Here is a 16,766-nt window from a genome sequence, read left to right as displayed (position 1 = left end):
CCACAGGATTAAATATTACAGTAAATTTTCCCAACGGAACAAATGGTATAAAATATTTGTTCCAACAGGGATAGATAGTATGACAATGTTTATAACAAAGTTTCCATTGGAACTTCTGTAGCCGTACGCGTGGAACTTCAAACTCAGATATACGTCGTTGACAACAGTACCGACCGTACGGCACAGGGGCTAATGACTAGAATAGTAAGTGAGTCTTACTACAGTAGGCTTACATTAAAAATCCTTGACAGCACCTGGCTACTGAATGGCTTCTTTTGTCGGTTTTAATTCAGACTTGTTCATTTGGTTGTTGTCTCTCTGCGGATCCTCTCTGACATAATTGATAACGGACTTGTGCAACACGTATCTTGTTTCATTTGTAAATCTGGGGGGGAAACTTTTCGGCATTAGCATATATAATAAGATAAGATCAGATACTTTTATTCCAATTAAAGGCCCCATGAAGAGAAAAGCAATTTATTACACTGATCTTTATAATTGTTGCAATAATGTTGGCATAAATCATAAATATGAATTTAACTATTTCAATTCTTAGATGTTAAACCACAGCCAGATCAGAGCCCTACACATAAAAAGGCATAACAATATACCCATAATTAACAGGCAAATATTCTCAACGTCTTAAATAAAACAATATCTATACTATATTGGAAGTTTTCTCAGTTCCAAACATTTATTTATATAAATAGCAATATTTTTCAATACCTATAGGTTTTCTTGAATAAAAAGCCAATTAAATTTTCATTATATGTCTTGTGAAAGACTAATGCTAAAAACAAAAACACCATACTGTATCTAAATTTTAACTATAAAAGTTCTTTCATCTGTGACAATATTGGAATTAAGAGTTATTTATTAGCTCCCTTTTTAGCTTAAGCATATTTACATTTTATATAATTACAATTGTTTACATGAATACTTGAATGTTAGATCAGTCCGTTCACACATCAATGAAAAACGTAAAAACGAGATTTAAAAATTCATTTCTAAATCATCGGCTTTTCACATATGATGAAAATAGTCCAACTTTTCCCGAGAAAAATCGTATTTACAGTCGGATTAATATAGATAACCGGTTATATATATCAATATTATATTTACACCACCTTCAACAAAATTGGACTATTCAATTACTCAAATATCCAGACAATTCCGTTTGAAATAGAAATAATTTTATTGTTTTTCAATGCAAAAATTCTATAAACTAAACAAATAAACACTTTTCTTTTAATTGTTATAAAATATATTAAAAACAATATCGTGTTTACTCCTGTTACGTCTGTTTATCTGTTCAATTTACCGCTTGTAAAAGGAGTAAACAAATACAGAGAGAGTTTGACCTACCTCTTATAGTCACAGTCAGCATACATATACAATTAAACATGAGCGTTTAAAAAGCTATTTCACTCGACTACAAACACAAATACACACAACAAAAAAACTAACTAACAGTAAACAAAGGTAATTGCGTTATAAATAAAGGCAGCAGTAGTATACTGCTTTTCAAAATCATAAAACAACAAGAATGTGTCCATAGTACACGGATGCCCCACTCGCACTATCAATTTCCATGTTCAGTGGACCGTGAAATTGAGATCAAAACTTTAATTTGGCATTTAAATTAGAAAAATCATATCATAGGGAACATGTGTACTAAGTTTTAAGTTGATTGGACTTCAACTTCATATAAAACAACTTTGAAAAAAAACTTAAACCTTAACTTCGCACTATCAGTTTCTTGTTCAGTGGACCGTGAAATTGCGATAAAAACATTAATTTGGCATTAAAATTATAAAGATCATATCATGGGGAACATGTGTACTAAGTTTAAAGCTAATCGGGCTTCCACTTAATCAAAAACTACTTTGACCAAAAACTTTAACCTGAAGCGGGACGACTGGACGCACAAACGAACTGACGGGCGGACACACAGACCAGAAAACATAACGCCCCTCTACTATCGTAGGTGGGACATAAAAATGATTTAAAATAGATATTGGAAAAGGCATTAAAGGTATGTATATTGACTTATTCAATGAAGTATCAGCTTTTGATATCGCCTGAAAACTTTGAAATTTAGGAGATTTGCAAGTTCGTACAGTGTTGATGATAAGAGATTGTCAATGAGAGAAAACAAATCCGGGTTACAAACTGTCTTGTATTGTATATGAAGTTTTGCGGACGTCAATCGGTAGTTTCAAATTGAGTTTACCTGGCGACGCGTAGGTGGACAAAAACCTAATATAGATTCAAAAGAAGATTACATCGTTTTAGGTAAATTTCGTTTAATGAAAACTTTACACCAAAAATATGATTTAAATTGAATCATTTGATTTTTCATTTTTCATCTTGATACAGATAACTGTATAGTATTGGAAGTTTTGCGGACGTCAATTGGTAGTTATGATATCGCAAATTGAGTTTACCTGGCATCACGTACTTAAGTATACATCTAACAAAAAACAATACAAAAAATCAAAAAAGCACTCGTCAATGGCATCATGAAAGCGCATTAGTAATAAATCGATCAAATAATTGAAGTACATGCACATTAAATTCACACAATAACCAAAACATGAACAGGTTTGAATAAGCAGGTAGACAAAACGTAAAAAAGTTATACCAAACGCAGGAATATAATCAGGAATGAGGCAGAGACGTTCAGCGTTATCTAGTTACAATCACTACAAATCAAGTTTTGACCACCATTCCAGCTACAGATGTGTATACATTGCCATTGTATAGTAAAAATTACCAATAACTTATTTGGTGCGTTTATAGTCATATACTTTTTTAGGGCAAAGTAGACCTTTGATTATTTTGGCTGTTATGTTAAGTAGATAATCTATCTTGAATGTATAATGCGTTTGGACTCACACACTATTGAGCAAACGGTTGTTCATGAACATTAAAGTGCTTCATTTTTATTTGGTATCAAAAGTTTTCATTTCCATCACCAAATTGGTGCCGCACCGCAGACAGTGTTCATAACTCAAAAATAAATGATGCTTGTAAATTCTGATCCTAAGGTCAGATCTGTTCAAATTTGAAAATAAGACGATTTTGATCTGTAGAGACTTCAATATAGTATAATCATACACGGATTTGTCCTGAACGTATCTAATGAAAATGATGTTGAAAAACAGTGTTATGTACATCAATTGACACCATACTTTTTAGAAACAATATTTAACTGGTGAAGTGGTTTTCTTCAAATTGAAAATGAATATGTTTCTAATTGAAAACAAAAATCTCACTATATATAATCCGACATTTGACACTATCAACCTCTTGTTCCAGCAGAGTTATTGCTCTCCGATAAAGACTGTTTAAGGATGCAAATATTCGTCTCTTAAAAATGTAAGTCCGCCAGAATCTGTACATTGGAGAGCAAGCATCAATTTATATATGGTTGGTTTTATTTTGCTGGATTGCTTCCATTTCCTCAAAATGTCATATATCTGACTATACATGTCCTTAAAGTGGTTATGCATGGTTTCCTCGATACTATTGAAACTGAGTCCTAATTCAATACCAAGCTGTATGACACAGTTTCCTATGTGTTTCGGCAGTCTGTTTAGAACTTCATCAGCAGGCACCTCTTGTAACCGACTGTCTGCAATGTCTGAAATGCCAGTAAAAATGAATTGACGAAATATAGAAAGTACCGTGTCGCTTGCAAATATGTTAAAATATTAAGTTAGTACAAGTTTTAAAATAGCATCGAGGCAATAGTATTTTTATTAATGTTATATAATATATAGATCATTTAAGATATTGTACAATAATTTTACATGAATTACTCGAATACATAAATGCCTTCGGTAATGCTCATAATAGATTTTTCCTGATTCTAATAACAATAATAAATACATGAAAGATAGTACAGTAACCCATCGAAAAAAACTGAAACTTAGGCTTCGCTTTGGCTGCATTTTATTTTCATATATTTTACCCTCTCGGGCGATTTTTCATTTATATAATGACTACGGCAACGACTATCCTTTGGACTTTTCGTGCATTTTTATTGCTAGTATATCAGCTGTTTATATTCATGATCTCATCATACAATCACATTACAACCGGTCTGTATTAGAATTTTATTCCATTGCCTGAATAGCTCCGACAATTTAAAAATCTGAGGTATATAGAGAGGGTTTCAATTTTCCATGGCTGAGGGGAAAACAATCAAAATATTTTCAAAAATTTTGTAATACTTCTGGTAATTATATAAAAAAAAAAAGAAGATGTGGTATGATTGCCAATGAGACAACTGTCCACACGAGACCAAAATGACACAGACATTAACAACTATAGGTCACCGTACGGCCATCAACAATTTGCAAAGCCCATATCGCATAGTCAGCTATAAAAGGCCCCAATATGGCAATGTAAAACAATTATAAATGCAATGTTTTACTATATAATTAAGCTGGTATAGACATGATACCATAAAAATGTAAGGTCTATTGAAATAGTTTCAATTTTCCATTTTATTCCTGCCAAGTATCGAGGATACTTACTAATGCATTACTACTACACATGCATAACAACGCTGACATATAGCTAAGGCAATTTGAAAATCTGAGGTCTATGAGTGGAGTTCACTTTTGCATTGAAGGGGGTTCAATTTTCGGTCATGGCTTAGTAAAAATAATAAAATATATTCTAACCTGCTTAATTTCTACCAAGTACTTATTAATGCATAATCATTACATAACAGAAACCAGCTAAAGCCAGAAGTTAGAAAGGAGGGTTTGAAATTTCCGCGACCGAGTACAGAACGGTTTATAATATGTTTTATTGTAGTAACACCGTGACAGTATACAATAGCTGGAATAGCTACGGAAAGTTGGTAGTAGGGGCGAAATATACCGGAGGGAGTTTCGATTTCCATGGCTTACAAAGAAACAGAAAAACAGAAAAGTACACAAAGCACAACAAAGCTTAATAAGGACTAAACAACACGAACCCCATCAAAACATGGGTACCCGGAAAGATGAGCAGATCCTGCTCCACATGTGGCAGACATTATTTTGCCCATGTCAGTACAAACCCAGTAATAAGTCTAATTCCGTAAGACACATTCGTGAAAAGGGAACAGGATTGTAGTTAAGACACATGGAACTTTTACGCTATCATCTGTGAGATAGATATTCCATTACCGTCAACCAACTCATTGGGGCGTTCGTTAAATATACAAAGTGATGATTTCAACTTCACCATTTGGAACTCTTGGTTTAATAACTTCCATGTGAGCAGCTACCCTCTATCAAGGAAATAATGGTAAAAAATAAAATCCCGGGAATATCGTTTCAATTGGGAGATATATACTTCGTATGCAGTTGCTGCTGTAATGTTGCTACATAAAAATGGAAAATTCATAATTTAAAAGCTGAAATCACCTCTTTTGTCGTAAATCTTTGTTTTCAAACGACCCTCATTGTTAATTTCTAGATGTAAGCCAAGATATGAGACACACTGTGTCTGTTTTATCCTTTATCACAATTTCGATGGGATAATTGCTTTCAAACAAGTCACCAAATTTTGAATCTGAGGTCTATAGAGAAGGGTTCAGTTGTTCATGAGTGGGATTAAATTTTCCATTGCTGAGTAAAGATTTTAAGAATCATTTCTAACATGTTTAATTTATGACATACTACTGTTGCTTTTTTTTTTTACCAAATACTTATTAATGTATTATTACTATGTAACCGAGCTTAAATAGCTATGACAATTCAAAAATCTGAGGGTAATAAGGGTCGAGGGCAGTAAGATTTCAATTGTAGGATGTCCAATTTTCCATTTTTAACATTTCTATAATTTTTTTTAAAATATTTTCTATGTTATATAGTAACAATGCATTAGTAATTACCTCTCTACATCACATTTTTAATTTGACATAGTTATTTCACCAAAGTAATATACTAATTATATATCAATAAGTACTAAGTAGGAATAAAACATTTAAGAAAATATTCATATACAATTACATTGTATTTACTTTATTTTACTCAGCCATGGAAAATTGCCCCCCCCCCCTTTTTCCACTTTAGACCATTTCATGTTGACATAACTATTCCAGCTTTAATTTGTTATAAATTAAAAATGCATTGATAAGTACTTATTTGACAGGCTTATAAATATTTGTTAAAGTTCTTACCCCTGTCACGGACAACTGAACCACCATAAAGTCTTCTAATTCAAAAATTATCATAGCTATTCCAACTATGTTATCTAGTAATAATGTATCAATAAGTAATTGATAGAAAAAAGAACAAAAAGACTCATCCTTGGAAAATGTAACCCCCACAATCGAAACTGAACCCCCTTTAGACTTCAGATTTTCAAATTGTCATGGTTATTCCAGCTAAGCTATATAATTATTATGCATTGATAAATATATAGAAGAATAGTACATGCTAGAATTATTTATGTCAAAACAAGTTTATTTGCCTATGGCAGCCCCCTCTCCATCCACAATTGAAACTGAACCCCTTAAGACCTCAGATTTTTCAAATTGGCATAGTTATTCCAGCTAAGCTATATAATTATTATGCATTGATAGAAAAGTAATACATGCTAGAATTATTTATGTTAAAAAAAAAGTTTATTTGCCTATAGCAGCACCCGCCCCCAACCGCTCCCACTAATAAATCTTAAATTTTCAAATAGACATAGCTATTCCACCTTCGCTTTAAATTATAATGCATTCAATAACAAATATGAAAGGATTTTTGAAAATGTTTATCCAGCAATAGTAAATCGAAACCAATACCATTGAAAACTGAACCTAATCTTAACCCTACCATGCATGGTAAACTGAACTATTCCAGCTAAGATGTATATTTATAATGCATTATTATAAGTAATTGAAAGGAACAAAACATGTTACAAAAAAATATGTAAATGATTTTACTCAGTAATGGAAAGTTTAACCCCTACCATATCAAACTGACCCCTCCCCCAATTAAATACCTCGGATTTTCAAATTGTCATAGCTATTTTATATAGTAATAATTCCCCAATAACTACTTGAAAGAAATGAATCATGTCAGATAGTATTGCTGAACGTTTTAATTAAGCCATGGATGATTAATGCATATACCATGGAAAACTGAACCACCAGATTTTCAAATTGTCATAGCTGTTTTAGCTTTGTTATATATAAATAATGTATTTATTTGTTCTTGGTAGGAATGAGCAGAAAATTTATTGAAAATTTATTCACTGAAAATTGTCAAATTGTCATAGCTACTTTCGCTATGTGATATAGTAATAATGCATGCATTGATACTTGGAACAAGAACAACATGAAAAAATTTGTAAGGGTTCCGCGGTACCCAGTGTCTGGCCTACTTTTGCTGAAAATCGCAGGCTCAACAAGAATGAGGAAAAAAATCAATAAAAATATTCCTCTTAATACTATCTTTTGATTGTAAGGAGCTTCTGTCCAAGTTTTGTAAAAATCCAGGATAGTTTATGAATCTAATAAATGTTTTAAAAACATTAACTGCAAATGGTATGTAATGTTAACTGAAAGAAAAACTAAGTCCATTTATAAGTAAAATACAAATACACAGGTACTAAATATTAACAAAAGGAGTAGGTCCGGTAAGGACACATTTTGACTCAAATTTCAGTTTCATCTGATGAAAGATTTTGACCCCTTTTTAAACACTTAAGTGTCTATTTCACTTGATTCAATTAGTTTATGTGAAAGATTTTAACTGATTTAGTCATTAAAAACGATCCGATTCAAGCTCAAATACAAAAAATCTCTCAAATATGCCAAAAAACGCCACTTTTCAGATGGTTTTTGTCAAAAATAAAAGTGGCCGTATCCGTGTTCATCCACAACCTTTAGATATGTTATGTATTATCATAAAATACAACTTACATTTCAATATTAAGGATGAACACGAATGCGGCCACTTTCGATTTACACGAAAACCGTCTAAAATTTAACTAAAATGATAGAATTTTGAAGATTTCAGTAATTTAGCATGACTTAATGGTGCTAAAACCCGATATATGTGCATTATATTGTAAAAAAACAGCCCATATTCATGTAGCAGAAGCATTCAACTGTCCAATAAATAACTAAAAGTTTACATTTTAACATTTTTGTAAAACTGTTATATTTTGTGGCCAAAAAGGGGTCTTACCAGACCTACTCCTTTCCTTCTAGATACTAGCTTTTGGTCATAAACAAGCTTCTGTGTAAGTTTGGTACAAATTAAAAATAGTATCAAAAAGTTATTAGTTTTTTGAAAATTTAACCACAGAGTGAATGTGTTGTTTCCTGGCCAAAAAAATAATCTAATTCCATTTAAAAGAGAATACGGAAAAAATGTAATTTTATTTCAACAAAAATTACTTCTGCATACTGTCTTATAATCATAAATAAGCTTCTGTCCATGTTTGGTAGTAATCCAGTAAAGTTTAAGAAAGTTATTAAAATTTCAAAAACTTTAACCTAAGAGTGATTGAATATAATGTTTCAGTCAGAAAAACTAAGTCCATTTATAAGTAAAATACGGAAAAGATGTAATTTTATTTCAACAAAAAATACTTCTGCATACTGTCTTATAATCATAAATAAGCTTCTGTCCATGTTTGGTAGTAATCCAGTACAGTTTAAGAAAGTTATTAAAATTTAAAAAAAACTTTAACCACAGAGTTAATATAATGTTTCAGTCAGAAAAACTAAGTCCATTTATAAGTAAAATACGGGAAAAAATGGAATTTTATTATTACAAAATTTACTTCTGCATACTATCTTATGATCATAAACAAGCTTCTGTCCATATTTGGTAGTAATCCAGTACAGTTTAAGAAAGTTATTAAAATTTCAAAAACTTTAACCACAGAGTGAATATTTTTGGACGCCGCCGCCGACGACGACGACACCGACGACACCGACGACGACGGAATGTAGGATCGCATAGTCTCGCTTTTTCGACAAAAGTCGAAGGCTCGACAAAAAGGACTATAAACATTTTGACTCAGTCAAGGAAAATTGAACCCCATGCAATGGATAACTGAACTTCTTGCATATAGGCATCATATTTTCAAACTGTCATAGTTAATATATGTATGGTATACAGTATCAATTATTTTAAAGTGTTTGGTATGATTAAACATCTTAGAAATTATTTTGAAAGCTGAATCATGGAAAATTGCCCCAAACCAGATGTCAGAATTTGAATTTATAACGGAATTTTATAACAACATATATTATCATGTAATATTTCAATTAGTTTTTTGAATAAAAAAACTGGGAGGTTTCAATTTTCAATTGGGGTTCAAATTTTCATACAAAAAAGGGAGGTAACTTTTAGTTTTTGAAAAAAAAATGTCTCTGGTGTCAATTTTCCATATGACAAAAGCGTAAATACAAACGACCCATGTTTCATTGCCAAACAAAATTGCTCAATTAGACTCTTTTTCCGTTGTATCATAAGCTTTAATGTTTTATATAAGACTTCAATGAGGATTACAAATGAAAAAGAAATAATTATTTAGTTCCAAACAAAAGAAACGTATCGAATATAAAATTCAACCGAACAAAATATTTAGACTTTAACATTCAGTGGATTTGGATAAAGCCACGCGATCATTTAACAAAATGTTTACTTCCATAAAATATAAGCTGGTCTACAAAACTTACCCATAAGACAGGTATCTTCTCTCAGAATCTTAAAAAGAAATCATTAACCAAATATACAATTTGCGTTATAATTTATAGCTGTTGTAAAGTACCAGATATAACTACATATATAAATGGCAACGATTTGAAATCTCGCTTAAAGTGAATTACTTGGATCTTGAAATTAAAGGAAAAAATATAACTCAAGAAATTTCAGTGAACAAGATTACATTCCGAACAACACAATAATAGAATTAACAAAGGACAATTGTAGAAATACCTAAAAGTTATTACCCCTTATTTTACGGCCCTTCTAAGTATCTACAGTTTTCATATTATTTTGGAAGTCCTCTTTACTTTGTTCATATACTATTAAACGAAATGACAAATTTTCTCTTATAATGTTTATTTGCATCGCGATATTGATTTTGAAAATTGAGAATGTGCATTAAATGACTATTATATTAGAAAATATAACTAACCTGGCAAAGATAATGTTGCCTGTCAACTTTTTTTAAAGCTTTAGATACATCCTTCAATCTAACTAGTTGCAGATTCGATTCTCTCTTCTTTTTCCACTCATATAAGGCCATGAGCTTCTTGCCGAGTTCTCCATTTCTGTCATATTGATATATAATTCCTTCCCATTCTGCAGTTGTCAGTCCAAGGTAAATAAGAAATTGACCAAACACGCTAACTTCTATTTGCTTCGCTAATCGAACTAAATGTTGGTCATTTGGAGATAATTTAAGGGCATCTCTCTCAAGACCTAAAATATAGTATAGTTGAAACCATGCAAATGCAGTGTATTTATAAGTCAGAAGATGTCTCACAATCCTGATAACGATTTATATCTTAAATTAAGAAGACGCGTTCAAAATGCGAATGTCGTTATGCACGTTTGATCGTTATATGTATTTATGGAATATGATCCGATTGGACCAGGGATTGTTAATTATCCGACATTGTTACCCCATTATTTCTTGATAATAATAATTCAACCACTCAGGGATTTCCCCACCCAACGAAAAAAAAAACGTGTGAGTCCAAAGTTTAACCCACATTAGTCCACTACAATGTGTTTGAATTTCTTTCCATCACTCCTGGCTAGTTTCGGGAAAAATCCGTGTTAGCCCCCTCCGGTTCTTTGTCGTTTTTACAAAAAACACCACAGTATCCAAGTTCAAAGTACCGAAGCTGCTTCATTTACGCAACAACAAAAAATAACGAAAATCGTATAGATTTTTCTCGATAAACTAAACAACTTGCATGTCCATCATTTATCATCATGCACGTCACTCAGCATAGCAATAACATTTTAATCAATATTTTATAAATTTCTGTACTCGCAAAATGTTCATATTAATCAATAGATGGAGTCTCCATTACAATTATCACATAAGATGTTCACAAAAAGTCGACTTCTGAGATGGGCAAAGAAAAAACATGCCACATGCATCCATTTCAAGGAGAATAAAAGCATGAAAAAAAAGTAAAATCTTAAAAATACTGAACTCCGAGGGAAAAAAGTTGACGTCATGATTTCATTTTGCCTAATAAAGAACCCATACCAAGCGAACCATACGTTGAAGTGTAGAACAACTGTACACGTACTTATATACAATTCTATGTGAACATAATCTGCTTCGATCGGACAAGGGATAGTTGATAACCAAACAATATTTGGTTATCAACTATCCCTTGTCCGATCGAAGCAGATTATGTTCACATAGAATTGTAATAATTATTATTGTACATATTGTATGGTTAAATTTTGTTGTTGTTGTTAAGTTTTGGAAAAATTGGAAGCGTTTAGGTAACTTCTCACATTAATTCCATCACTGAACAGAAATATAAAAGATATGAATTAATGAATTTAACCACACTGAGGAAACATTTATATCCATTGATATAATTTTGGAAGCGTTGATTCTAGAAAAAAACCGAAACCACGGTAAAATAAATAGGCTGACGTCGTAAGAATAATTCAAGTTTTTAATCAAATTTGTAGCCATCATCATCCTTTTATATATTTTGTAGACAAAACGCGCGTCTGGCCCGAATACAAAATTTCAATCTTGGTATCTATGATAGTTTTTTAGTACATGGAAAATTATGCACGTGAGGAGAAATTCAAACGTTTTGATTCGACGAAACAATGTAATAAGAGCTAAATAGCAAAAAGGTTTATATCAAATGTTTAATCTAACCCAAAAATCGGTTTGAATCCTTCCACCTGCCATTTTGGAATTCAACAAATAAAAAAAAAATCATTTATAAAGAGCATAACCTCATTAACCAAAGTTAATATTTCCAATGTTCCTAATTTATTCTTGTAAAGCTGAATATTTCTGTAAATATATTTTTCCCTGTCATATTTGTTTTTGAAAATACTGCAAAAACACATCAAAATTGACAAAACACACGTCTATACTGAACAAAAACTTTTTGAGGATAGTCGTTCTGATAATATTGGTTTATACAGCTTATAGTTAATCTTTAGGTTTTAAGCTCTTAATAAAAAACACAATTTCTCTGTCAACCGATTTCAAAACATTAGACAATAACCTGCATATGATCACGACGATTTCGGTTAAATAATGGTAGCAATTTATCTGATCATCACGGAAAACAATATGAAATGTTATACACAGAAGGATGATTGATTTTGTAAATTGACCTTATGTTTTCGAAGGTAATAGAATGTGTAAAGGTTAATGACATATTAAGGTGGTACCCAACACTTTCAATAAAATTAATTTGGCTCGTTTAATTTTCATAAAATTTTGGCAAAGTATTTACTTTGACCCTTTGACAAAAATATAAACCTTTCAAAAAATTTGAACCAATCATTTTATCAGAAAAATTACACTGGTTATATAGCTGTTTGACAATAACTAATTTTGATCATTGAGAAGCTTGATATTCCCTTAACAACACAATGTCATTAAAACGTTTAAGTGATTTTACAGAGTTATCTCACTGTAGGGTTAGGTGCTACCGTAACTAACGGACGAAGGACAAAAAAGGATGAAAATTGGTCAACATGCCCTTTGCAGTTGAAAAAAGGAAATGAAACACCTATATTCAGCAGCAGCGAATCTTACCTCTGCAACTGAGAGGACAACGTTCTTTTTTCTGAAATTGAAAGAAAGGAAATAAGTGTTATGTTATGTTAGCTGTATTGTACTAATTAAACAAACTTGCACTATAGTGAATAATGAATAAAGATTTAAAAGAGGGGATTACATTCGGAAGTCAAAAAATTTACAACGATATTACATTAAAAAGTAGATTACTCAGTATGTCAAGAGAAGGAAAATAAAAAAAAAAACCACCAACAGATCGAACAGACAATAGCATGTTTTGATTTTTTTTTTAAAAAAACAACAAAATTCTGGACTTAAACTGAATATTGAGCAATACACACTAGAACAAAAATGATGGCACTTTATGCAGAACGCATTGCAACTCTTGTTGAAAAAGTCTGTTGTTTTTTGTACGGTTATTAAGAATCAGATCATATCAGAGATAAGATTATTTGACCATCCCTAAATAAATTGAACTTGACATCCTGAAACGAAAATGGTATTCAATACTAGGGATAGAAAACAAATTAAATGGATTAGACAAAACGGTCTTAACATAAGTAAGTAGATCATTAATTTCCGCTATCTGAGGACAATTTAAAACATTTCTTTTCATTTTAACCATTCTGGTCGGTTTTCGATAACAGCTACCATGTTGATTGGTGGAAAAGAACACCACATGCCCTAAATATCATAATTACATGATTGATTACAACTGATACCTTTGCTTTTACAGAAACATGATTCAAAGACAGATGATAGTCGATAAGTGTTCATGGAGGTCAAAGTGGTCCTTGTGAATAGGTAGAACATTGACGCACAGTTTCTTATTCATAATTAAAGGACCAAACATCAAAACCACATGGTCATTCCGATTTAAGTTATACGAGTAAACTTGTACGCTGAAGTCAGATATATTTAAAACTAACAAATACCGGTATAAAAATGGATCTGCTTACTACAATAACGTAATAACGTTGTTTAACTCTTCATTACATTTACAATCCATACCAAACGTGCAATTTGACAGTTAAATGGAAAACCTCCAAGTATATGTATGTATAATTAAGAATAGAAACAGGAAATATCTCAAATATACAAAAAACGACCAAAAAGTAGAAAACAGAGAAAGACCACCAATCGTGTTTTAAGACCGCAAGGAAATCCCGCATCCTGAGACGAGTTTAATTAGCTCTTTCAATAAATTATGTCTTAGATGATAGAAGTATTAAAATCGCATATTGAATTTTAGAAGTATGATTGAAAATTGGTTGATTGCTTATGATAGATAATTTATCACGTAATTTCTCGAAATGATTGAATATCTATCAAAACAGGTGGTCAACTATGAATAAAAATGAGGGACAAAAAAAAGTCAATTTACCCTGTCAAATATCCAGTACATTGGATATTTCCTATGATGCTTTACTTCGTGCTTGCATGTCCATTTTTTGTGTCGTTGAACTGCCGACAACGAAACTAAGCAAACCTCTTCATGACAAATCAATCCAACTTTTGTTTTGAAATAACAGGACACATCTAGGTTGACTGTGAACTTTCCGGAACTCTGAAGGTAAAACTTGAGAATGTTGGTCAATGCTAATGTTAGACACTCTTGAATGCTAGCCGCCACATCTGGTGATATCAAATGTATTGATTCTGCATTTGTGAGGTACACCATTACACGCTGTCCTTCAATCAGTATACGGAGTTCATTTCGTTCATCAACATTCATCAACGCTGACTGATAATATAGACAAGGACGACCATCTTCTTCTTTTAGTGGCCACATGACCAAAGCTGAAGCAATTAACTTGAATGATAAAGCAGACGGATCAGACAGATCAGTCATTTCATATGCTAAACATAATGTTCTGTCTCCAATAACCTCCTTATCTATAAAGTTGGATGGAGCTAAAGCTTTGACAATACAAGGCACAAGGTAACTATTTGACATGGATTTTCCCTCTTTGTGACGTTTGGGTTCAATCAGAATATCAAGATGAATAAGAACCTGTAGAATGTATTCCTTAAAGTCATCGTCAGGCATTATCTCATTAAAAGGCATCTGATTCCATAGTTGAAAAAGATCACTTTTGGTAATGGAGCCACTGTCATGAAGATCTTTGTGGATCTTTGCTAGATTCTTTTTCTTTGGCCAGAAACATTCATCCGTGACAAATGACCGAAGAATATTTACCATAGCTGGCGGTTGCAGAACAATGAAGTCATTGATTCCAGGAAAGGCAAAATAGAGAAGTTTACCAAGGGAGTGTTGAATGTTCAGGAAATGTTCAAACTGAATATCATTCAGGATGAAATCATTGTGGGATTCGTTCAGAGATTTCATCTCTGCTTTGGTTATCAGTTTGACATCGCGCGACTTCATTTCGGAAATAACCATTTCCAATGGAACCCAAGCTATGGGCTTCCTTTCTCCCCATGATGGCTGCTGAAAGGCAATTTCAACCAGATGATCTGTAAGATTTTCGATTTCAGGATCGTTTTTATTGGTAGCATTTATGAAAAATACTCTACCACAAACAATATGTTTGATATGTTTATGTGCGCTGAAAATTTTCGTCAGTTCTTCTGTATACTCTTTTGCTTTTTGTTTCAGTTCTCTCTAAAATATAACAAAGGTCGGTTAAAAAACAGCATTTCAAGTTAGGTTATTAAGAAAAAAACAATAATGTCATATCAGGAAAACTGTACGGGCTACACTCAATATGTGATTGTTACTGAATAGGACATATGATTTAAAATAGAGAAAATAATACTGAGGTCTTCTACATTGGTTGCCTCAAAAAGAGGGACGAAAGATAACAAAGGGACAGTCAAACTCATAAATCTAAGACAAACTGACAACGCCATGGCTAAAATTGAAAAAGACAAAAAGACAAACATTAATATTACACATGACACAACAAAATTAGACCTTTGAAAAGGTTTATGTTATATCGACTCAGCTTCTGTTGCCGTAGGCATAAGACACAATTGTTTTACGTTTAACCTCGACACCATCTTTAAAATATGCCTGCCCCAAGTCAGAAGCTTTTAATTCTGTTGTAGCCGTTTGTTGCTTTATATATATTTTTCGTTGTTTTATACATTAATCAAGGCTTAATAATCCTCGTTCGACATGTTCGACATGTTGTACATTTTTTTCACGTCCCTGTATGACAACTTTTTTTTCTTTTTTCCAACATAACACATTCAGGTGACAACTTGTGATCTCGATATTTACTTATTTATCCGCACTATGATTTTATAAGTTCGGTGGACTGTACAAATGGGACGAAATCTCTAGTCTGTCATGTGTACGAAGTTTACCTCATCAAAAACTACCTCGACTAAATCTTTAACCTAAATACTTAGCTTGAAGTGGGACAGACGAACAGACGAACAGACGCAGTGATCAGAACATATAATGTCCATCAATGTGGCATCCTATAAGCACGAAAAATTGGCCAAAGACAAACAACAAACAGCATACTTAACATAGAGAAATAAGAATTGAACGACACGAACTCAGTGAAACCGACGAAGACATGAGGTGCTAGCAATAGTTAATATATATATGTGTAAAATTTGAAAATCGAAAAAAGTAGTAACATAATCAAATTTGAGTAAACATGATTACTAATACTCAACACTAACTTGTACCGATATTTACTTGATATAATAAGAAAATCTCCAATGTGCCAATGTTACGGTAACTTGTTTTCGTCTTCACTTATTGTGAATTTATCATTTATCGAAAAAGACAAATTAAAGATTGAACGCGTAAAGATTTTTCTAGTATTAAATTCAACTTGCATTCATTTTTTTTTAAGAAAAGCAAGAATGTGTCCATAGTAAACGGATTCCCTATCCGTACTATCATTTTCTATGTTCAAAATGGTGTATCACCTCTCATTTTGCATTAGAAATAGAAAGATCATATCATAGAGAGCATGTGTACTAATTTCAATGCAAACTGATTGAACTTTAACTTCATCAAA

The 16,766-nt window shown here is 32.1% G+C and overlaps 1 protein-coding gene across 1 annotated transcript in view; it reads right to left on the bottom strand.

Annotated features, from left to right (window-relative positions):
• Positions 1-3,350: 3,350 nt before the first annotated feature.
• Positions 3,351-16,766, bottom strand: part of LOC134683858 (uncharacterized) — a 20,230-nt gene continuing 6,814 nt past the window's right edge. Inside the window, exons 3-7 of the mRNA XM_063543163.1 lie at positions 14,147-15,388; positions 12,781-12,811; positions 10,156-10,442; positions 9,695-9,722; positions 3,351-3,646 (exon numbers count right to left, since the gene is read on the bottom strand). Of these exons, the coding sequence (XP_063399233.1) occupies positions 3,351-3,646; positions 9,695-9,722; positions 10,156-10,442; positions 12,781-12,811; positions 14,147-15,388 (1,884 nt within the window). The remainder of the gene's footprint in view (positions 3,647-9,694; positions 9,723-10,155; positions 10,443-12,780; positions 12,812-14,146; positions 15,389-16,766) is intronic.

The sequence above is a fragment of the Mytilus trossulus genome, chromosome 9, assembly GCF_036588685.1.
Source record: "Mytilus trossulus isolate FHL-02 chromosome 9, PNRI_Mtr1.1.1.hap1, whole genome shotgun sequence".
Taxonomy (NCBI): Eukaryota; Metazoa; Mollusca; class Bivalvia; order Mytilida; family Mytilidae; genus Mytilus; species Mytilus trossulus.
Note: the sequence above shows the minus strand (reverse complement) of the source record. Positions and strands in the feature narration are given on the sequence as shown.